The following is a 24,144-nucleotide window of genomic DNA, read 5'->3' as shown; positions in this document are numbered from 1 at the left end:
TTTCAACTTCTTTTTTAAAAGTAAATTGATATTTATTATTATTTTATTTCAATTTTTATAGTCAACACAAAACCCCTCTGCTTCCATCCTTGGATGTTAAAAGTTAGGAAATTAAAATAGTGTGCACAAATAAAGATGTTGTTGGATGAAACCATATCACTTTCCATGTGATATCAAGTGGCTAGGGTATAGCATGTTGTAGAAACAACTTTTGTTAACAACAAATATGCCTTTTTCTCATGAACAAGTTGATTTTGACAAATTTAAATTTTTCTTAAATGGACTGCATGCCATTTACTGTATATGGGTAAAAATAGATAGTACTGGAATCATCAATGATCAAATTTACATATAACACACATATCACTACCATATTTAGGCATACTCACATTTTTTTGTCACATTATGTTTATAGTGTAGACATAGCTTAATATGCAGTTCACTTGGGAAACGGTAAACATTGTAGTTGAAATCGAAATAGCGAAAATTTAAAATAGATTAAAAGGTCAACTCCGGGTTTAAAATTTCTATTGTTTAAAATGGTTGTAACCACATTTACTTTACCTATAATCAAGTCTGTTTCTCCCAACTACTTTGTCCTAATTTTATAATATAATACAGGTATACCTCAAATTAAAGACCACTTTTGGGACCCAGGTTGTAGTGGTCTTTAGTAGCTGTAATCTCTAATTATAAACACTCCAGGGCCAAAAAGACCAGTTTGGAAATTAGTCAGAATTGTTTTATTGAAGGGTCTAGGGCCCGGTCGCTAATTTTACTTTTCGTTATGATATAAAATGTTATCTGATCAAATACATGCTAACATTATATTTAATGTTATTGTGACATTTAATTGTACATTTTATACATTTTTGTTGTTTCTGAAACCGAAGACCTCTGTTGTTTTGTGGCGTTGAAGCTGACGATTGATGGTTTAGAATGTTAAAGTTTAACAACTTATATTTTAAAGATGTATTGTCCCCCAAAATCATGAAAAATAAAGATTTTTAAAATCGGACTTTGAATAGGCCATTTTGCAGTTTTAATGAAGTTGTTCACTTCCATAAGAAAAAAAACGGGGGAAAAAATTATTTCACCTATAAAAAGACAAAATAAACAGTTAAATTACCCCAAAACTCATTGTCTTCGAGACAATTTGACCATTTTTTGCTTTAAATTACATTTTTCTCAGGTAAATAAATTTTGTTCAGACCCAATTTTTTGTGAGAGTGAATAACTATTATGTGACCATTAAATAACATATTCAACAAAAAAATTAAAAAATAATTTTTTTTAGGGGGACAATCTTTAACTGATTTTAACTTGTTTCTGGAAAGTTAAATTTATCACTAAGCCATGTTAATAACATGCACTTGATGTCATATCATTTTATATCATAAACCCCTACCCGAGGGAAACCCTGGATAATACCATGCATATATGATTAGTATGGCAAGGTAAATGTTACCTGGTTGTTTGTCCTTTCATTCATTTCTGGTTTATTGATTAAAAAACATTTTCATCCTGCAGTTTAATAAATTGAATTGATTCAAAATTTACAAATGGTAAAAAATAGGCCCTACATATAAAATATAAATCATTAAAAAATTTGTGTGTAACAAAAACTGGTGTAATTACAGTAGTCTGACGTTCTTACAAATTTTCAATGGCTGTTCTACCCTACCTAAAAATGATACATTTGAAGTTTATTTAACAAAAATGGTCTTTAATTGAAGAAAAATACAAATATATGAAATATATTGAAGCTCTCTGTACACACTACCTATATACAATAGAATAACATTAAATAAGATACACAAACGTGGCATGTTTATTAATCATGTTAAAAGTGTATAATTTTACGCCGTGGCTAAAGATACGGTACCGTATTCTAACTTCTGTTTACTAAAGGTACGGTAAAATTGCATTACGTCATAATCAGCCAATGGGGTGCTGGTACGTGTGTGACGTCATCGTATAAGGACTTGGGATTTTGTTTTCATATCGCGTCTGTTGTTGGTTGTATATATGTAGAGAATTCCTATCGGCGGCGCCAGGCTGCGTGGATGTGTGTGCTGGGCTGCAGATGAGGGTTTTATTTTTATTCCAAATGGCCTATTTAGGCCTATATTTTTTTAAAACTTTGTTTACAATGGTGACCATAAACAACAAGCAAATGCGGACAATAAAGGAGCCCTTAAATACTATGATTTAGACAGCAGTGTAGCCCCAGGGCTGACGAGTCACAGAAATCAGCGCACACATATGCAGCTGGCCACAGCCTGGAATCGCTTTCCCTTCACAAACAAACTCATATAATGAGGTTATACATAGTACGTAGTAAGTAGGCCTAGGCCTCTTTTAAAACGGTTTTCTCTATTCTAGAATTAAAATCAACATGGCTTTTCAATAATAATAACAGACGTAGGCTACATTTAGTTTTTGTCACACACGACGGCGATAATAGCGATAAATAAAGCATAAAGAAAATGCGGTTGATCACTGTTTTCGCCATACCTCCATGGTTTTCGCGATATGACGTCACACACGTACCAGCACCCCATTGGCTGGTTATGACGTAATGCAATTTTACCGTATCTTTAGTAAACAGAAGTTAGAATACGGTACCGTATCTTTAGCCACAGCGATAATTTTAACCCATTTTAGCCGTCATTCCTAAGGAGCACATTAACATCTCCATTCTTTTTTGTAACTATAGTAACAGAGAAGCATTTTTTAGGGGAAAAAATTATAAACAGTGTGGCAAAAAAAAAACCATGACCATTTTAAGATAAATTCATGTCCGGCGGGGCTGGAGATATGGATACCGCCTGTCAATCACCATGTTAATCACATACTATAAAATTTGATTTAGATTTATAGTAGGCCTACGCTTTGTAAATTAGTTGGTCCCCCATCATTAAAAAGTGGATCCAAATGCTCTTTTTCCAAAATTTAAACCCCTCCACCATTACCAGGGAGGCTTAAAAAAAGAAGACCCTTTTACGGTTACAACAACCAACCCCACTCCCCTTTTATATTTAGGTGATCGATGTGCGTGGTGTAACTGAGTACAAACCGCCCACCAAACTTACTCTAGACGCGTGGACACAACATAAAAACCGCGCGACATTAAAATACTGAGAGAATCTGGTGGTCCGCGGCACCACGCGGATTGCCGCCTTCTTTTATACAACAACGACTTTCAGCAGTCAAGGCCACAGTTACGGTGTGATACACACGTACTTTTTGCGTAGGAAGTATTCTTCAAAAAAGTATCCCAGTGTCTTTTGTATTGTTACGAATACTCTGAATTTTTAATCGGGTTTGATTCGTATGGTTTTACGAAAATCTGTCAAGCGGAAGGAAGCGAACCGTAGCCATTTTGTTTTTGGCACAGCGTCATCAGGAAGTGCTTCATAGTTATTACACACCAGCTAGAAAAAATCGGAGAGACTGAGTTTAGAGGCTACTCCCATATCAGTATTTCGAGTTGTGAAAGTGTTCAATCAGATTGAAGCCAAAATGGGTTAGAATAATGCATTAATTATCTATTAGTTAGGGCCAAATATGAGTTGAACTAGAGCGTAGGCTATTGGATGGGTTGTTGGAATAAAGAATTATGTATGAGGCAAGCTAGGGGCCTTGGCTAGGCCTTGCCGGCCCTCTATAGGTAGGAGGTCTAGCCGTTTGGCTAGGTGGGAGGCAGGCCTAGTCTAGCTAGTTATAATTAGAAGGCCTAGCCTAGGTAGCCCGATAGTAGGGTTAGGTAGGTGTAGTAAGTAGACTTTGTGTAGTTTAGTACTAATAATATTGAATTAGAGATTATTAAGTAGACATTATTTTGATGGCATAGACCTATATATTTAATATTTTTTTAGGCTATAAATTATTTAATTAAATTAGGGCTAGGCCTACAGTAGAGTAGGGGTTAGCTAGGTAGATGAGGCCTACGTCTTTAGTAATACTATACTCCTAGGCCTAGTAATACTATATCGTAAAATAAGGCCTGAAACCACAATTGGATCAATAACACTACTGAACAGGGTTTGGATGGAGTAGCCCAGCAAACACTCTAGGTAGGAAAAACACTACCGTACTCACTTGTCTAGAGTTTGGTCTAGGCTAACCTAGGCCTAAACTAGCTAGAAAAGAATTTTTTGGGCAAGTACTTCATGTTCTTCGGCCGCGGCTTAACTTGAACTAAACTAAGGCTTGAAAACCTGTCAATGAAAAATGGAACACAGACTTCAGTACAAGGCGTGGTCAAATGTAAGTTTCAACCTACAATTTACAAGAAAAAACATATTTTTTGCTTATTTTCTTTATATTCTCAGTACTGATGGATTTCATTAGAAATAATTTATGCTAGCTCAATCTAGCTGTCTAATTATAACCTAAACAACCATGAATAAAAAACAAATAGTAATATATTGAAATTATTTTTTTAGAATTTTGTGCCTCTATACAGTATATAACAAATATTTATTCTTTTACAAATTTTCTACTAAGTGATTTTAATTACTGTGCAGAAAATTCCCACCTCCATTACAAAAAGGTTTGGATTTTTTCTAATGAAATGTTAGTTACAGTAATGTTAATTTCAATTAATATTTTCATATAGTAAGTATTATAAATGTCTCCAGGACAAGTTACATAAAAAAATGTGTGGACAGACAACATCTACTGTAAAGTTGAAAAAAACTTAAGGTGGTCGGTTTCAAAGGGAATTTATCAAGAACAGGCGAGGAGTGCAACGACAAGAGTTCGCAACAAAAGTCGTGGACAATTTATATTTATATTCACCGTCGATTAGGTAAAAACATATGCACAAAGATTACGATTAATGCATTGTAACCAAATAATTATGTAAATACTTGACTGAATTGCGCACAGGTGTGGACGCCAATACAGCGGGATAACCCCCCTACTCTTCCGAAAGATGTACAGTACTGGGTTCTTTAAAGTGCACACAAGCCAGATGTGTACACTGGATCTCCAGTTTTAAGTCCTTATCCGAGAAGACATGTTCTACCACCAGAACAATGGTTGAGGAATGTCTTGAACCTGTGAAGATTGTATACAGCTATGGTTTGCGGCTCGGCCACTCGACTAGACTAATTATGTTTATAAAAATACTATTTATGTTTTTTCCTCATAATTTACAACGTAGTCCTCCGCCAGTCAAAATTAACTCAATTAATTTTTTTAACAGTACCTTGTTGCTTCCTTGAGGTATGTTGTAGAAGAGCGGTCAGAAGACTCCAAACATGATGTCCTATTAATAGACCATGGAGAAATAAGTGTCCATGTCCATGAATAGACTGACCAGACATCTTGCGTATCAAATCATGCACTGTTTCTTAAAGACACTGTTGTATCCCTACAATTGTTGACGTTTTGTAAAATAATGCATGTACAGTATATTAATTTAAAAACATTAAACCAGGTCATTCCTTGTCTTAAATGTATGTTTTATGGTTTAATATGATAAAAAGAGAGAAACAGTGCACTACATACAGTACTGTACAGTACCTAAGTAGCTCACATCAAATGTCCTCTCTTGGATGGTCATTTTTACTGTAGGTCTAGCTGGTAAACAGCGGTAACATACGATAATCATACGCTAGCTATGTATAGACCTAGCCTGACGTCGAGTTGCTGCATTAATTGTCTTTCTGTTTTTGGCAGAATTTGTTAATACAAATTGGGGCAGTATTTTCGCTGAAAAGTTAAGATTCTTCCATTTCTCTTGGCTTTTACGATTGATCGAAAGTGGGTGAATCACTGAAGAAATACAAAAATATCAATCTGGCCCATTTTACTTAAAATGCAGTTTGTGACCTTAAATTAGTGTAATTTGTGAACGTTCAGTTTACTAATCCTCGATTTTACAAATGGGTTGTGACATCGATGACGTCATTAACAAACAAATAAAATGTTTAAAAATAATTGATTTCTGACTTGAACTTAAAGGCATACGGCCTAGGAAAAAAAACAGAGGCTATGAAAACTACAGTACATGCTCTATATACTGTACTTCATAGCCACACATACAGTACTGTAGGTACCGCGGCATTTGTTGACGTATGTTTGGGCTATACATTTTCATGCCAGCAATCAAACCAATGGCCATATATTGGCTGTGTCATGTTACATCAGGGACCGAAACTTGTAGTTATAAGTCAAGCCTGCAATGCGTTCAAAATCTGCAATAATTCTGTCCGGTACTGTTTTCATTTTCTTCCTTTCCCTTTCGGTGGCCATGATCTAACTTTGGCCTTCTTGTGTACATTTTTTTTACGGTAATATTTTTTGTTTTTATCTTATTCTGTTGTTTAAAAATTTGAGCATTCAACATATACAGTAAATCAAATATTTACTCCTTGTGCCATTTTCATTACAAAACGGCAAACTAACTTTGAGGTGCCAGGGCCATAGCCACCAGTACGGTTGGTAAGGTTTCAACCTGACCACTTTTTTAATTCTCATGGATAAGGCACTACATGCTACTGTACTTTCGCACCTGTCTTAAAATGTCCTAAACAACAACATTATTATGAATAACATCATTGCAAATCATGAGTTTTCACAGAGGATGTACAGTATTATCTGTTGGATTGCCTGACCTTCAATTCAAGGTGCTACATATTAACATCATCTTCAATTAGTTGATCTAGAGGTTGTCCTAGGGTTGCTCTAGGATTACTGTAGTTTGTCTTAGGGTAGTTATCCGAGGAGTAGTTTTCCATAGTTAGTTATCCTTACAGTATGGGTAGGTTTTCTTATGTGCTAGGTTAGTTTCCCTAGAATCATACTGTTAATTGTATTTATTAAATCTTGCAGATAATCGTGAATTGAATGTGCAAGAGGCCAAACTTGCAGAGCAAGCAGAAAGATATGATGACATGAAACTGGCTATGGAAAAAGTGGTGAAATGTGGTGGTAAACTCAGCTCTGAAGAGCGAAATCTACTTTCTGTAGCATTCAAAAATGTGTGTGGAGCTCGACGCTCATCCTGGAGAGTAGTTAGCAGCTTCTTGTCTAATACTAATATTACACCTTCCCAACTAGCAGTTGGAGAGAAAATGAAAAAAAAAATTGAAGAAGAGCTTAATGTCATATGCTCCGACGTTCTTTCTCTAATTGATGACGATATCTTGAAGAGGTCTAAGCAAGAAGAATCTGAGCCAGAAGATCCTGAGCATAATACATTCTTTAATAAGATGAAAGGAGACTATTACCGCTACCAGGTGGAAGTAGCAGGCGAAGATACGAAGCAAGCTTTGACAGGTGAAGCAAGATTGGCGTATGAAGAGGCAAACAAATGTGCCAATGAATTGCCTACAACCCATCCAGTGCGACTTGGTCTTGCGTTGAATTTTTCAGTCTTTTACTATGAGATTGAGAATGATCCAGAAAAAGCATGTGGTTTGGCTAAGAAAGCATTTGATGAAGCCATTGCTGAGCTTGATACACTCAAGGAAGATTCTTATAAGGATTCAACTCTGATCATGCAGCTTCTTCGAGACAACCTTACTCTTTGGACGTCAAGTTTGGGAGATGAAAGTGAAGAACAACAAGAATAATGGTTTTTTAAATATTCCATTTACTACAGTCACAAATTGTATACCTACCACATTGTATATCTCCAATTGAACAATATAAATAATAATACTGTTAACAATAATATATTACAAATTGTTTTATAATGTTAATATATTAACAATATCTTCATATATTAACAATATCTTCATATTAAGAATTTTACTATTAGTATCAAATAAAATCAAAGACGGTTAATTTTAAACCCACAGGCGCACAGTTGTCTATTGATGGACTCATAATGATATTGGTTTTAATTCACATTGTTTTTTTGCTGAAGTTACATTTATAAAAGCCACCAGAACCCTTTGTTTATTTCTACCCTTAAAATATATTTGAGATTATTTTTTTTTCTTTTACAATTTACAGTAACATTGTTTTAACTTTAAATTATGTAACTACGATATGTACTACTGTTGTTGAGTAAGTGTTTTGTGGGTAAAGAAATTGCTTAAAACTAATAGGTATTGGTATGCTACATATTTTATACCAATGAACCGGGTAGGTGTATGCATGTATAAATGTCACCCCTATTATTAAACACTGTAGAAGATCAAGTTTGGCATAATATTTGTCAGTTAGGTTTTTGTACAGTATTTTCAATATGATTAGTTTGGTATAAAGTAAAGGCCAATTTATACAAACAGTAAGTGGAATATATATGTTATTTCTTATGACCATTTACAAAGAACACTATACCGCGCATTAATTTCGGATTCTGGCCAATCAATGACATTATTGATGTGGCGTCATCTATCAACAATTTTTGGACCCATTCAAGCAAGTCCAAGATGTCAATAATATGAGTGCCTCAGAAGGACCAGCCTAGTTTATTTACTATACAATGTGACTAATTGTATAAGAATATTGTAAAGAAAAGATTCATTTGGGACGTTATTAGACAACAAGGTCAATGACCCGTATACTGGCCCTCTAAAACCAGGCCTGGCGTAGGCTACTGCTCTAGACCTATTGACAGTTCAGTCATAATACTGTACGTTGTGCCTAGACCAGCAGTGCCTGCCTGCAACATGTACTCCTCGAGGCCTACAAGCACGTACTTCTCACCACACCATATGCATTTCTTGCGCGCTGTGTAAATGCGATAAGCGAAGCAGTTTTCCGCTAAGTACCGTTATTGCTTGTCTGTGTAAATTAGCCTTAAGCCTCCTTGTTTTGTTAAACACATAAGTATAGCATTTGCCGTGTAAATGTGAAAAGAAAATCAAGATTAGGACTTGATTTTTGCATAGTTTAACATTAGAAATGCAATTAGTGCATTAATCATGTGTGATTTCCTAACAGTAGGCCTACTGTATGTTACATACAGTCAACTCAATTTATCTCGGTTGTAGAGTGGTTTTCAGGTTGTGGAAGAGGAAAGAGAAGAAAGAGTTTAATGTACTACCCACTTTTGATTATTATCAACTTTCTCTTGCATCCCTCCTTTCCTACGCCATTGACACATTCATACAGATTGTAATTTGCTTCGGATGTATAAATGTATTGCCAATATATGCACTACATACAGTATGAATAGTTTGCTGTTTTTCAAATATAATATTATTAGATGGTATGTTGTTAGTTCTGTTTTTATAAGTTCACTATTAAGTTCAATATTACTGTTAAAAAAAAATGTAATTCACTCGATTTTCAATTTCATTATCAGGTTTTAGTTTGTTAGTTCAATCAATGTATGCATCTGTCAAAAAGTTAAAACATGCTTAAAATAAATCTGATTGAAAATGTTTGCGATTATTTCCAGTTCTGTTATGTTGTACAGAGTTGGGTCTCAATGGAAATTCGAACTATCACTATTTCTTTTGCTACATGTTTTATCCTAAGAAATATGTTTGTTGTTTACAGTTCGTTATTTGCAGAAACTATGAAAAAATTAAACATTTCACTATTCATTTAAAAAGTGTGTTTACTAGCAATTATCCGTGCTTTGTGAGGCTTGTCTATTGACCCCCAAGATGACGCGATTGAATACAAATTTGTGGTACGCGACACATTTTTGCTGCCATTTATGAACCCCTAAATTCATGAAATTTTTATGATTTCCACACCATCTTCATTGAGTACAAGGACTAGGCCGGTGGATTACTAATGGTACGGTATACACCATCGTCTTTATTTACCAATAATCGCGATATGGTTGAATGATTCCAGAGCAACTCTCTTCATGTTTCTAACTACTGTTTCAAGTCAATAGTACAATAACTTACTAGTAAACACACTTTTGAAATTATTTTTTATTTTATTTCATACTCATCCAACAGCGAGTAACCCACCAATTACAGGATGGATAAACTATTTAATAATTTCACAAGACAAACATATACACAAGATGCTCTACATAAACAAAGACTTATTAAGTCTTTGGGAGTGGAGTTGTAAATTGTCATGAGAAAAAAACCCTGACATATGACAGGACTTGAACCCAGGACCCTTAGATTGGTAGCCAAGCATCATAACCACCAAGCCACAGCTCCAATCATCATTAATCAACGTTGAATTTTGTTGTTGTTTCTTTTGCCTATCTAAATATTGAAATGTTTCTTCAAATAACAGACTAAACATTTTGGAGAATTTAACAGGTCAAATTTGCAATTGAAATGATGGGTACCTATCTCTTGTATGTTAACAGGTAAAATTCATGAGGTAGATTTTGCTATGCACACATAACGTCACAGCAATTGGTCTAAAATCATATGTACATCTCTAATACATTGTCAAAATATGGTTCTAATGTACAGTTGTCCTTTAAATATGACCACAGGCCAAGAAGCTTGTTTGAGCTGCAGGTACTGGGTAAATAGTTTTTTGCATACAGGCGAGCGGACAGCGGTCACTGCCATGTCGCAGGTCAAACAGTTACTATTATGCACAGTAGGAGTATGTAGCATGACTTTCATTACCAAACAACAATGAGCAGACTAATCCTTTACTTGCATCACTACAAGTCACGAGTTTGTGAGAGGATGCAATATCATATCACCCTAGGGTAGTTGTACTAGTGTAGGCCCTAGCGTAGTTATTCTAGGGTTGTCATCCTAGGACTAGTTAGAAGTAGTTCCTAAGCATACTTGTCCTAGGGTAGTTGTCTTAAAAGTAGTTGATCTTATAGGCCATGGTAGTTGCCCACTGGTAAATGTGTTTTTAAATCTTGCAGATAACCGTGAAATGAAAGTGCAAGTGGCGAAAATTGCTGAGCAAACAGAAAGGTATGAGGATATGAAAGAAGCCATGACAGAAGTGGTGAAATGTGGCGGTAAACTCAGCCCTGAAGAACGAAATCTACTTTCTGTAGCATACAAAAATGTGTGTGGGGCTCGACGCTCATCCTGGAGAGTAGTTACCTCCATGATTAATAAGATTGATGACAAAAAAAAAGCAGTTGTGAATACAATGAAAAAGAACATTGAAGATGAGCTTAATCAAATCTGCTCCGATGTTCTCGTTCTAATTGATGACTATTGCTTAAATGTAAAAGATCTTGAGCCTAAAGACCCTGAGCAAGAAGATCCTGAGCATAAAACATTCTTTAATAAGATGAAAGGAGACTATTACCGCTACCAGGTGGAAGTAGCAGGCGAAGAAACGAAGCAAGCTTTGGTGGATGAAGCAAGATTGGCGTATGAAGCAGCAAACGAATGTGCCAATGAATTGCCTACAACCCATCCAGTGCGGCTTGGTCTTGCGTTGAATTTTTCAGTCTTTTACTATGAGATTGAGAATGATTCGGATAAAGCATGTGGTTTGGCTAAGGAAGCATTTGATAATGCCATTGCTGATCTTGATAATCTCAAGGAAGATTCTTATAAGGATTCAACTCTGATCATGCAGCTTCTTCGAGACAACCTTACTCTTTGGACGTCAAGTTTGGGAGATGAAAATGAAGAACAACAAGAATAATGGTTTTTAAATATTCCATCTACAGTAATTTAAGACGCCATTATTAGGTGGCTCTATTTAAGTATGAATGTGTTTCAATTTTTTATTACTGTACTTTTTACTATTTTGATTATTTTTTTGGCAAAATTGTTGAAAATGTTTTAAAACAGTATCTTCATATTAAGAATGTTACTATTACTATAAAATAAAATCATTTACAGTTAATATAAGCCCACAGACGCACAGTGGTATATGCACTCATAATAGTTTGTTTTAATTCACATACTGGCGAGGTATTTTACTTTGGTTAGAATTAGCATTTTATATAAAAGCCACCAGAGCTCTTTGTCTATTTCTAATTTTAAATTTTTTTTTGAAAATCATGTTTTTTCATTTACAATTCACTGCAACATTAACTTTAAAACAAATATTTTATTAAACACTGTAGAAGATCAAGATTAGCATATAATAATCGTCAGTTAGGGTTTTTTGTACAGTATTTTTAATGTCAGCAGTTTGGTAATTTGATAAGTAAGCCTCCTTGTTTTGTGATCCACATATAGTATAGTAATCTTTATATTGATTTTTATCTGAGCATTTGCCATGTAAATGTGAAAACAAAATCAAGATTTTGACTTTGATTGTTATGCAGTTTAACTAAGCAATTAGTGCATAATCATGTGTAAGTTTCTATTACAGTAGGCCTACTGTATGTTACATGCAGTCTTTTTATCTTGGTTTTCAGCTTGTGGAAGAGGAAAGAGAAGAAAGTGGAGTTTAATATGTACGACATAATTAACTTTCTCTTACGTTATTCCTTTCCTACACCATTGACAAATTCATAAAGATTGTAATTTGCTTTGGATGTGTAAATATATGCACATCACAGTATGCATAGTTTGCTGTTTTTTTTAAATATAATATTATTAGATGGTATGTCATTAGTTTTGTTTTTTAAGTTCATTAATATTACTGTTTAAAAATGTATTTCACTCAAATTCATTATCTGGTTTTAGAGTGTTCAATCAATTTATGCATTGTCAACGGAAAGTTAAAACATGCTTTTAATAAATCTGATATAAAGTGTTTGTCATTAAATATTGGTGTGATTATTTCATTTTTAAAGTTTGTTATGTTGATGGACAATCTGACTACTACTGTATTACTATCCGTATCGCAATAATTTTGGTTCAGTATTTCATTTGCAATGAATGTGATTATAAAAGGCTTGTTTGGCCTGTAGCTACCGAGGAAATACTTTCGAGCTGCCAGCTAAACGTTTTTATATTGTAAATCTAAAAAAATTTATCAACTTTAAAGGAGACAATGTGAGGTGACATGTCATAGCGTATATTCTGCTTGTCGCAAATTGACATGTCTACTAATAATTATGCACATTAGGTGTATGTAGCATGACTTTCATAACCAAACAGTGAGCAGACTAAACCTTTACTTACTGCATGAGTTTGTCAGTGCAATATCATCACCCTAGGGTAGTTGTACTAGTGTAGGCCCTAGTTGTCCTAGTGTAGTTATCCTAGGGTTGTCATCCTAGGACTAGTTAGAAATAGTTGCTAAGCATAGTTGTCCTAGGGTAGTTGTCGTAAAAGTAGTTGATCTTATAGGCCATGGTAGTTGCCCACTGGTAACTGTGTTTTTTAATCTTGCAGATAACCGTGAAATGAAAGTGCAAGTGGCGAAAATTGCTGAGCAAACAGAAAGGTATGACGACATGAAAGATGCCATGAGAGAAGTGGTGGAGTCGGAATGTGGTGGTAAACTCAGCTCTGAAGAGCGAAATCTACTTTCTGTAGCATACAAAAATGTGTGTGGGGCTCGACGCTCATCCTGGAGAGTAGTTACCTCCATGATTAATAATGCTGATGACGAAAAACAAGCAGTTGGGAACGAAATGAAAAAGAAAATTGAAGGTGAGCTGAATAAACTCTGCTCTGAGGTTCTCCTTCTAATTGATGATCATTGTTTAACAGATGAAAATGCAGATGTTGAGCACAAAACATTCTTTTATAAGATGAAAGGAGACTATTACCGATACCAGGTGGAAGTAGCAGGCACTGATACAAGGCAAGGTTTGACGGATGAAGCAAGATCGGCGTATGAAAAAGCAAACGAATGTGCCAATGAATTGCCTCCAACCCATCCAGTGCGGCTTGGTCTTGCGTTGAATTTTTCAGTCTTTTACTATGAGATTGAGAATAGTCCAGATAAAGCATGTGGTTTGGCTAAGAAAGCATTTGATGATGCCATTGCTGAGCTTGATACACTCAAGGAAGATTCTTATAAGGATTCAACTCTGATCATGCAGCTTCTTCGAGACAACCTTACTCTCTGGACATCAGAAATGGAGCAGGAAAATGACGATGCAGAGCAACAATAAAGAAAATATTCCATACTAAAGTAGTTTAAGACACCATGATTAAGAAGCACTATTAAAGCCTCAATGTTTTTCCATTTTTATTTTCCTTTAATATAATTATATGTCAGAATGTGCCCCTCATTATGAAATAGTTAATTTTTCAATATGGTTAAAAACAGTATTTTCAGGACGAGGAATATTTACTCTTAGTACAGTATAACATACATTTTACTTTTATTAAACTCATCCATGTAGATGGTTTTACAGATCCTTGGGTTACAGGGGTTTTGTGTGTAAAGAAACTGCTTTAAAACTGATAAGTATGGGTATATAAAATTACCACATATTTTATATCAATGAAATTAACTTGTACTGTATATGTATAAATGTTACCCACTGTAAATCACGATTAGTATATTATTGTCAAGTATTTTCAATGTCAGTAGTTTGGTAGCCAGACTTGTTCTTTGATCCATTAAAAAGTATTCAATTTTTGCCTGAGCATTTGCCATGTAAAATGTGAAAATAGAATCGCCATATAAGATTTGGATAAATATTGTAGTTTAGTTTTAGCAATGCAATTAGTGCATTATAATCATGTGTAATTTCCTAACAGTAGGCCTACAGTATGTTACATACAGTCCATTTATCTCGGTTGTAGAGTGGTTTTCAGGTTGTGGAGGAAGAAAGAGAAAAAAGTGGAGTTATGTACTACCAACTTTTGATTATCAACAACTTTCTCTTCCCCTTGCATTCCCCCTTTTCTGCGCCATTGACACATTCATACAGATTGTAATTTGCTTTGGATGTATAAATGTATCACCAATATATGCACATACAGTATGAATAGTTTGCTGTTTTTCAAATATAATATTATTAGATGGTATGTCATTAGTTTACTAATATTACTGTTAAAAAATCACTCAATTTCATTATGCATTGTAAACAAAAGTTAAAACATGCTTAAAATAAATCCGATTGAAAATGTTAGTGATTAATTATTTGTGATTTTTAAAGTTTGTTATGTTGTACAGAGTTGGGTCTCGATGGACAATCTGACTATAATATATTATAATTTCGGTTCAGCCATCCTTTGCTAGATGTTTTTAGGCATTCATACATGACGGTGACACTGGTTGATCAAGTCTCGGCTTGTGCAGCAAGCTTCTACTGACGCACTACTATATTATATTCTTGTCAGGCACAACTTCCAAAGATTAATGATAGCGGAGCCCAATGACTAACTTTATACAAGTTTTCAGGAATCAATGTCGTTATTGCAGAATGAGATTTCCTTGTGGAATTCAAGATGGTTACTGTATGTTGATACATGGACAAAATTATACATTTTGTCCATGGTTATTATATTTACAGGATGGAGACGGAGATCCATGCACTTCTCCCACTCTTTGAAGGAGGCAATTGACACTCTGCTAGGGTGTTTATTTTCTGATACATTTCAGCATCTTTCCAGCGAAAACCATACAACCTTGAAAAGAAGTCGGTTGACATGTTTTGGGTGGGTTGTAAATGTGATTTATCACTACAGTAATAGGACTTTTAAGGCATTCCTTACCGACTGTGACATGTCACATTATCTATATTAAAACGAAGAAGCAGAACAACGTACTTTTTTGTGCAATACATTCATGCCAGCCCATATGTAATATTACCACGAATAAATTGTATTTTTTTATTTTTGGCGGCGATTGCCTTCCCTACTACTATATGGGTGTGGTGGGGAGGTAAAGCCTTCAGCTATATAAAATATTTGGGGATACATATCATATACTGTATTATCAAAGATAGTTTTGATAAAATACTGTACATCTGATCATGAGGGCAGCATGCAGACTACAGAGGAGAGAGAGAGGGACACATGGATGGATCTTTGTTATGATGAACGAAGGCCTAACTACTTAAAGGTTAATGGGATCAGGTAGGCCTAATTCTTCTCTGAACTGAGGGTTAGTTATGCGTTTGTTTTGTATTTTAGGATCAGGTACCTAAAATGTTTAATGGAATCCATGTTTTATTTAATTGCAATAGCCTGGCCCTAGGTAGTAATAGCTAGCTAGTTAGGGGCCTGGCCCTAGCTAGGCCCTACAGTACTAGTAGTAGAGTAGTACTAGTAGTAGCCTCTACTAGTAGAGCCTCTAATATTAAGGCTAGGCTCTAGTAGAGGCCTAGTATTAAGTTACTTCACACTACTACTAGGCCTACAGACACTCTGATGCTAGGCCTACTCGAGAAGCCTACCTACTGTTCTGTAGCTAGAGAAAACTAACTTGGCCTCTAGAGAGTAGGGTAGGCCTAGGCTTGCCTAGATGTACCAGACATTGTCAGGTCATAACTAACACTCCGGTATCGAATAAATATTTAATAATTAAATAATAATATTAAATAATTTTTTCAGGTCTCGGACTCGGAGGCCTTATCTTCTCAATAGACAATAAGGGGCCTAGAAAAGGCGCAGATACAGTATCATCAGTAATTTTAGCATGTGGATAACAGTATGTATACCCACTGCGAATTTACTTTTTGTATCCAACAGCCAATCAGAAAGCAGAAAATGTTGTGTCGAAGCACATTTTAGTGGCTCATAATAGAAATTTCTTCCAAAACCATGGGATAACCTTGTGTGTGTCTTTTTTTTTGTGAAATAATTTAAAATGCTTAATTATACTTTTACTACAGTAACTATATTTTTTTATTTTTTACTTGTAATTGTATTGTAATCTGTGCCGTTTTTCCAATTCATTCACATTTACTAGTAAGTGGATAGCTTTTTTCAAATGCTGCTTTCATATTTGTTTTATAGAATGCATAATAGTTTAAGAATTGGTGTACTTTGTTTGGTTGTCATGTACCTTTATCTACTTGGTATTGGATGTGCTGCCAGAAAACAGTACATATACCAGAGATATCATTATAAGAAGAAGCCAAAAGTAGTAAGTTATCAAACAGAATACACATCAGAATCAAGATTGTTTATGTTGACATGAGGGCATCCAGTGTCTGATTTGTTATCTTGTTTTGGATTTGCATATTTTAATTTTTAGTTGCCCTATGTATTAGTAATACTTAATAGGCTGGTAATAGTATCTCAATGAAGATACAAATAAAATAAGTAAAAGCTAAATAAAAACGATAATGTAAATTGCCTGAAAGGGTAGAACTAACCTCTCTTTACTGCATACATTTTTTATTTTATAGAATAGACAATTCTAGTACTTTTCAACATATTGGATCAGCAAAAAACGAAAAATGTATCTTCTATAATATTAGGATCAAAATAAATTATTTCAATATTTTATATTCTACCTAGGAGAAAAGATACAAGAATGAATTATCAAATTGTGAAAGGAGTGACAAATGTTTGCAATTACATGGTGTTGAGAAGACAATGTGTGCTCGTCAATGTATGGCATTGGATTGCTTTCATGAACTTTATGGGAATGATTTGGTAAGCTCTTTGGCAATGGTATTCAAATTCAAAAGAATATTTATTATTAACGTCTAAAAGAAAAAAAGTAACAAAAAAACAACAATGGCAAGAGATAATAAAGAAAATGGACCGAGGCAAATCCTAGAAAGATGTGAATCTTGAGACGGGATTGCCTTTACAAATTAATTAAAAATAGAAAATTATGAACAAATAAAGTTAAGAAATTAATTAAAAAAATAATGAAATAAAAAAAATGAATAGAATACTAGTAGATAAAAGTTTGAAAAAATAAAGAAAAAATAATAAACAGAAAAAAGTACATCTGCAGGGCATAGAACGAAACAGATGACAAAATGAATAATTAAATCTAGCAAGTCACGGAACATGAAACAACGTATTAACGCTGTATGTTAGTTTTGGCTTATTTTCTTTTCGACCGCGAATAACTTGTACCTGTATTAATTAAAACTTTGCCTTTGGAACCATGGTTCCCGCAGGGTCTGGCCCTATTGTTTTCTGCAAACAATCACATTGCAGTAATAATGATAATGCATAATTGCACCAAATAAAAACAATATTCAAATAAAAATAATTGGATTTAATATTTATGACATGGCAACATACCAATTAAAAAATAAAAATTGGCTTTAAAGGTAATCCAAAACCTTGCGCCAACTACTACTAGTTAGGATAAGATAAGATAAGATAACTTTTATTGATCCTCAAAAAGGAAATTCATTGCTCGCCATATTAAAAAACAAAATAAAACACAATAAATACAAATATAGCATATAAGCATTCATATAAAAATATCTAAAAAATACAAAATAAGTTAAGTTATTATTAACTGGTTGGCACCAGATGACAAATTGGTAGAAAAGGACATAATTTTACATGTGTGCTTGATACCCTGTCTACCCCCACAGGCCAAAGCAAAGAATTTGACATAGGTTTTTAGAACATACACAGTACTGTGTACAAGCTCCACTTCATCTAAAGTATTAACTATTATATATCTTAAAGAAGCTATCTACATTCATAACTAGGACAATGATTGTCTCAAACTTCCAAATGCTTATGACCCGATTCGCCCCGTCTATAATTCTATGTAACTTTGAGTGCTCCTTTTTCAAATAACCTCATTAAAAGGAAGTTATTAATAAGTTATGTAATAAACAAATAATGAATTCTGTGAAAGATGAGTATTTTTTATATTTTCACATAATATAACCAATTCATTTTTCAGCTAATGAAATTATTTGTGCCATTCCACTGACAAACATTCGCTCGCGTACCATCTAGGTCGTGCCCACAGATGGTTCTCGAATACATAATAATTTCAGCGTTAAAAAACTGGCGATTTCAAATGTACGTACCGCAGGACAATAATACATGTCGTGTACAGGAACGAATAAATAGACACTGTGATTTATGTACTCACTAAAATTAGCACCCTATTACTTCCGAAAGAGAAACTTGTCACAAAATAAGACCAATTGTTTAAGTCAAATTTAAACAAACTTAATTTGTGTTTTGTATGTAACATTAGGGTTGAGGGATGGGGAAGAGGATGGGTGCAAAGAGGAACAATGTTAAAATATATTCTTTATCCATTTAGTAACGAAATATTAATTGCTTTCATGTTTTACAAATAATATACCACTAAACACAGTAAAACATTGCGATGTAATACTTTGTTGAAACTATCACCGTTCTAGTCGATTGAAATAGTACAGCACATGTAACGATAGGCCTACATCACTACGACGTGTATATGTTTATAATATAATGTAAAACAATTTGTGAAAACCACCTCTATTCGGGGAAAATCATAAATTCGATTTAATCGTCAATAAATATTAAATTATCTAACTCAACTTAATTAGTAGGCCTAATGGTTTTCAATTGTTTCTTAGAGCCAATTCATACTTAAGTTGGTTCCTACCCTACCCACCAAAGTTGTTCTGCGTTTAGGGCATGTGATGTACCGTAGGCCTATTCTCTACTGGTTTTACAACGCTACTCATGCCAGTGAGGGAAAGGTGATGATGTGGGTGGTTTAACTGCAATAATAAAGATTTGTACATAATATACGGCGAGTGAAAACGCTAGCTCATTATCCGTTTAAAAAAAAATTATATCCAACCTCTGCAGCACAGATTGAAAACAAAAATGGATCAAATTTCGAGTATACAGTACTGTACTTGCCTTTACGACGCCTGAGGGAATAGACACTTGTGAAACAGAGATTGGAATGTTCCATTCATCGCAAATCAATACATTTGTATAATCGTATATTAAATCTATCAAAATAGTATTTTTTAAAGAAAATCGGCCTGTCTTCAACATTATGATGCTGTACTCTAGCTGTTCAACCAGTTTTCAGCTATTAAAAACAATTATCGTAGGAGGAGATAGGAAAATGCGAAGCCTCCTCGTATTTTTGTGGCGGGTATTTTTCAAGATGGACATCCATTAGACAGTGTATACCACGATCGGAAAACACCCCTATTTGGGGCAAATCGTTGAACCTAAATTCGTTTTAATCGTCAATAACTAATTACCTAACTCAATTTAATTAGTAAACAGGGTTACATCAGATGGTTAAAATCAGTACCGAAAGTATGAACCAACTTTATATACCATCGAGTAGAAATTCTAGAAATAAACCGAGATTTACCGAATTTTGCCCTTACGTAAATTTATATATAGATACTATCACACTTTTTGCAATTGAATCTCTTATGAATATTCTTTATTTTCTTTGTGCTGCCCTCTGCAGTTTTATATCAGCTATGATAATGTATTGACGACATAGGTTAATTGTGTGGGATGGCATTGAAAAGGCTGCATAATTCAACGTATTCTCTGCTTTCACCGTATTGCTTTAATATAATATAACAGACATTTGAGATTAATTTTTTAAGCTTTCTAGGTATAATATTATCACTGTAATATATTTTTATGATCTGACATTGAAAAATATAATTTTAAAATATTTCTTTTAATTCATACTTTACTGTCTGGTATTCCTAAAATAATAATAGACTATGTTTGATGAGTTACACACAGTACTGTATGTTAATCAGTTGCATTATTAAAATTAGGTTTGAATTAGCATAAATCCATGGAATTATTATAATTATATTGCATAATCTATACCATATTAACATAACATTTATTGTGATTCACAAGTTAACATTGTATAATTTATAATCATTGTCATCTACACATTGTTGTTAATTTACATCAAAAATTAGCATAATCCATGTTGCCTTCTCATCAAAATGTACTCATTAGCATACTTTAATTTTTCAGTCCATATTTATATTTAAATCATGAATCATATTAACATAATTGATTACTGTATTTGCATAATTTATGACACCTTAATATAATATATGAATTCTAGTATTTTTGGCACACCAAGGGATCGTAATATTAAATGTCGACACATGTTTAATAGTAGGGACTTTACAAAACATGACAGTTAGGGGAGGATGACGAATGTCATGTGTTTGCTAGAGCGCGTAAAATTATAAACAGTCGACATAGCCGTTTTATTAGTTACGCACCCTTGCGCGAAGACGACGACCGGCAGTATATCTCTTCGATCCCTTCCCTGTCTTGTGGCGCGGGGCCCATCTGAATCACTTGACTCTAGTGATACAGCATAGGTCTAGACTTCCTAGCTAGGGTCCTTGCATTCAAGTGACGCTTTTAACACAGCTATTTTAACCAAATAAAAATTTTATTTCATTAAGGGCGCGTGGCGCAGTGTGTTGGACGTTGGACTACCGATCGTCAGACCTAGGTTCGAATCCAACTCTCGCCGCATTGCTTGTATCTGTAGGCAAGATACTTTACTTACGTTGCCTCTCTCCACCCAGGTGTATAAATGGATACCCAGTTAGATCTAGACACAACTTTGCGCTGGTTACCGGCTGCATTATGGGAGTATGTTTCCATACGTGTTTGATCCCAAAAAAATACTGGGGTAATAATGCTTGTAAAGCGCCTTTGAGCATGATTACTCATGAAAAGGGCGCTATATAAATGTTGTATTATTATTATTATTATTATTATAAACAATAAAATTAGTTTTAAATATTATTTACTGTAGTTTTTAAAATTCCTCATTTAAGTGTAATTTAAACTGTATATTTAAGTTGTCTTTAAAATGTTAAGAATTTCAGGCTAATCTCCGCTCACTTTGTTAAAACTCATGCATAAATTATTCATGAGCACCGTCCCGTGGCTTCCCGTCATGTTTCGTAAAGTCCCAAGTAATTGTTCTACAAAACAAGTAAAAAAAAAAAACAGGCCATTTGCAAATGACATTTACCTTCTTTCTTTAAGAACATAGTTGAAGATTCACCTCTTAAAATACATTGGTATTTATATTGGTACTTTGCATAAACACATACAACTTTTTATTTTTCAGTTTAGTAGAATTTGCATTGACTGTTAATGCAGTTGTTTATTCATTACTTTTAAATTTATTTGAAATAATATACAGTAACTGAGTAGCACAATCTTTAATTTATGATTTGTTCATTCTTAGTCCTAGCTAACATTTTCCCCAGGTACCTTGTAATTGCTAATATCCTTATACCCAGAAGATAGCTTAGGGTGATTTTCACTGGACAGTAGATAGAACTGAATAGTACAGTAATAGTTTCCAGTAGGTACTGTAGGATTATCTATGGCATTATTTTGATTGACACAGCAAATTGACATGATCTGGTATACATCCAAATTTGAATTTACCAGTACCGAAAAATTTAGGCTACTTGTTAAGTGTAGTTTGTATTGAAAGCTTTTAATGTGATTAAAAGATAAATTGTGCATTAATAAATTTGCTAGTGGTGAACTTATTGGCCAGAACTCTCTTGTGACTGGAACTGTGTATAGCAATTTATCTCCAAATTACAGTATAAGCTTCTCAATTACAAAATTCTGTTCATTTAATAATATCGGTTTCTCTTTACTAAACAACATTTTTGATTAGTATTCATAATGTCTATAAATCGAGACTAACCATGTGCCACCACCGCTTGTCGTCGCTGTGTTGTCCGTCTGGTTAAGTAAGATGCCCTAAAAAATGACTCTCTGATTAAGCATTTAATGGTTTAATAGTTTTAAATTTATATAGCGCAAAATACAAATAGTCTCTATGTGCTGTTTAGCACAAGTATAAAAATGAAAAAGTTAATGTAAAAGAAACCAGGAAAAAGCCTAATAAACCGAATACATTGATCAAGACAACAGGAAAAAAGTCCGAAAACGGAATCTCACATCACCACACTGTTTTACTAACTTATCAAGACAAGCTAGCTATTTATTCATTAGTCATAATAATGTGAGCATCTGACCATCCTGCCTAACAAACAACAAAATATCCTGTGTGAACAAGGGTCTATTACAGGCCTTGTCTTTTGAAAATTATAGGTGTGCTACAAATTGCACTCCTCAATACATTCAGGGGTGCTGTAGGTGTGCTGTTTGTATTTTGGTGTGTAGAAGTTTATTAAATTTAAGCATGTTGTAAATCACACACCTCAAGGGCTGTTTAGGAGTGTGTTAGGTGAGTGATTGCACTCGCTCGCCTTAAAAGACAAGGCCTGCTATTAGCATTACATTATATTTAACCCATACACGAACACTGTTATTTTGTCTCGGCTCCATTAACATCATAAAAACACTGCCACAAGCATACTCCTTTATTATACCAGCATCTTGTTGTTTTTCAAGATGGTGATAAGGGTTGGGTTGTTGCAAACTACTGTCTAATGTCAACCTTTTGACAATAAACTATATTTATTTTTTTTAATGTAAGGGAAATTTTCACGCCTGCAATCAGGTGGGTTTGTAGAGTTTAAAAGAACCACACTATTTCTGAAGTGTACTCCTTCCCAAATTAAAGACCAGCAGTGAAAGTTCTATAAATGTGTTATACCTCTCTAAAAATCAATTTTTTTTTTAGCTAGAAGAAGGAGAAGTTGATGTACGTGTAACATCGTTTAAGGGTTGCTGGCAGAAGAAATATTTTACAATTGCCAGGTCTGGATTATGACCCTCATCAATGATACAGAAACAATGAATTGATTCACATCGACGACCAACAACCTAAAGATCTCTCTAAACTATCAAATTTGCCCATATATGGACATGATGATGTCATATCACTACCATATTTGGGCATATCACTACCATATTTGAGCATCCACACCACATCAAACTTTTGTTGTCAAACTAATTTTATGTGTAGACAGAGCTTTAGAACAAGCTGTGTCAATCTATGCGTTGTTGTCACCTGGACCTGGTGGAAGGAAGAAGCATGCATGCATGCGCACAGTAAATTGAAAAAACATGACATAGTTCTTCTGGTTAAATGTATTATCGTTATAAAACCATTATTTGTTATTAATCTGTATGAATTTTTGACTTGTAAATATATGTGAATTTTCTTTGTATTTAATGCTTGAATATTTGTACAATGTTTATTAAATGAATGTAATAATAATAATAATAATAATAATAATAATAATAATAATAACATTAAATAACGTTTGTTTTTGTTTGTTTTTGTTTGTTTGATGTTAAGCCAGACTTGGTACTCAAAAAACCCAATATTTGAAAAAATCACTAGGCTTTGTCGTGAGGTGGTTTCCCGAATGAACGTAAAATCAAAACGGTACTGGGTATGACCAACTAGCGTTATTGTCACCGGCTAGTCATCCATTCATAGAAGTACTAATGTAGTAGCCTACCTGTACGGTGACCATAGAATGTGACCCGAGGCATGACTAACTAC

General features: G+C 34.1%; 2 protein-coding genes across 4 annotated transcripts; both read left to right on the top strand.

Moving 5' to 3' along the window:
* Positions 1-3,098: 3,098 nt before the first annotated feature.
* On the top strand, positions 3,099-14,869 carry LOC140051357 (14-3-3 protein zeta/delta-like). Of its 3 annotated transcripts, none has more exons than XM_072096548.1 (2): positions 3,099-3,529; positions 6,847-9,355. In XM_072096548.1, the coding sequence occupies exons 1-2, from the start codon at positions 3,526-3,528 to the stop codon at positions 7,587-7,589; spliced, it is 747 nt and encodes a 248-aa protein (XP_071952649.1). In that variant the 5' UTR covers positions 3,099-3,525; the 3' UTR covers positions 7,590-9,355. The 3 variants fall into 3 exon arrangements, with proteins under 3 accessions (XP_071952649.1, XP_071952647.1, XP_071952650.1); XM_072096546.1 differs by lacking the exon at positions 6,847-9,355 and adding an exon at positions 10,781-12,594 and having other exon boundaries at positions 3,130-3,529; XM_072096549.1 differs by lacking the exon at positions 6,847-9,355 and adding an exon at positions 13,173-14,869 and having other exon boundaries at positions 3,134-3,529.
* An 830-nt stretch (positions 14,870-15,699) lies between these two features.
* Positions 15,700-23,837, top strand: LOC140051358 (uncharacterized). Its single transcript, XM_072096550.1, has 4 exons — positions 15,700-15,818; positions 16,701-16,830; positions 17,208-17,345; positions 23,314-23,837. The coding sequence occupies exons 1-4, from the start codon at positions 15,727-15,729 to the stop codon at positions 23,401-23,403; spliced, it is 450 nt and encodes a 149-aa protein (XP_071952651.1). The 5' UTR covers positions 15,700-15,726; the 3' UTR covers positions 23,404-23,837.
* The last annotated feature ends 307 nt before the right edge of the window (positions 23,838-24,144 follow it).

This window comes from Antedon mediterranea, chromosome 6 (genome assembly GCF_964355755.1).
Source record: "Antedon mediterranea chromosome 6, ecAntMedi1.1, whole genome shotgun sequence".
Lineage (NCBI taxonomy): Eukaryota > Metazoa > Echinodermata > Crinoidea > Comatulida > Antedonidae > Antedon > Antedon mediterranea.
The sequence above is the reverse complement of the archived record's forward strand: the minus strand, read 5'-3'. Positions and strand labels throughout refer to the sequence as shown.

Bases quoted from the DNA above. Each gene is read 5' to 3' on its own strand.
- LOC140051358 (XM_072096550.1), top strand. From the start codon at position 15,727: ATGCAGACTACAGAGGAGAGAGAGAGGGACACATGGATGGATCTTTGT. The intron at 15,819-16,700 runs GTAGGCCTAATT...TTTGTTTTATAG, and splicing joins TTAAAGGTTAATGGGATCAG to AATGCATAATAGTTTAAGAA. The intron at 17,346-23,313 runs GTAAGCTCTTTG...TTTTTTTTTTAG, and splicing joins AACTTTATGGGAATGATTTG to CTAGAAGAAGGAGAAGTTGA.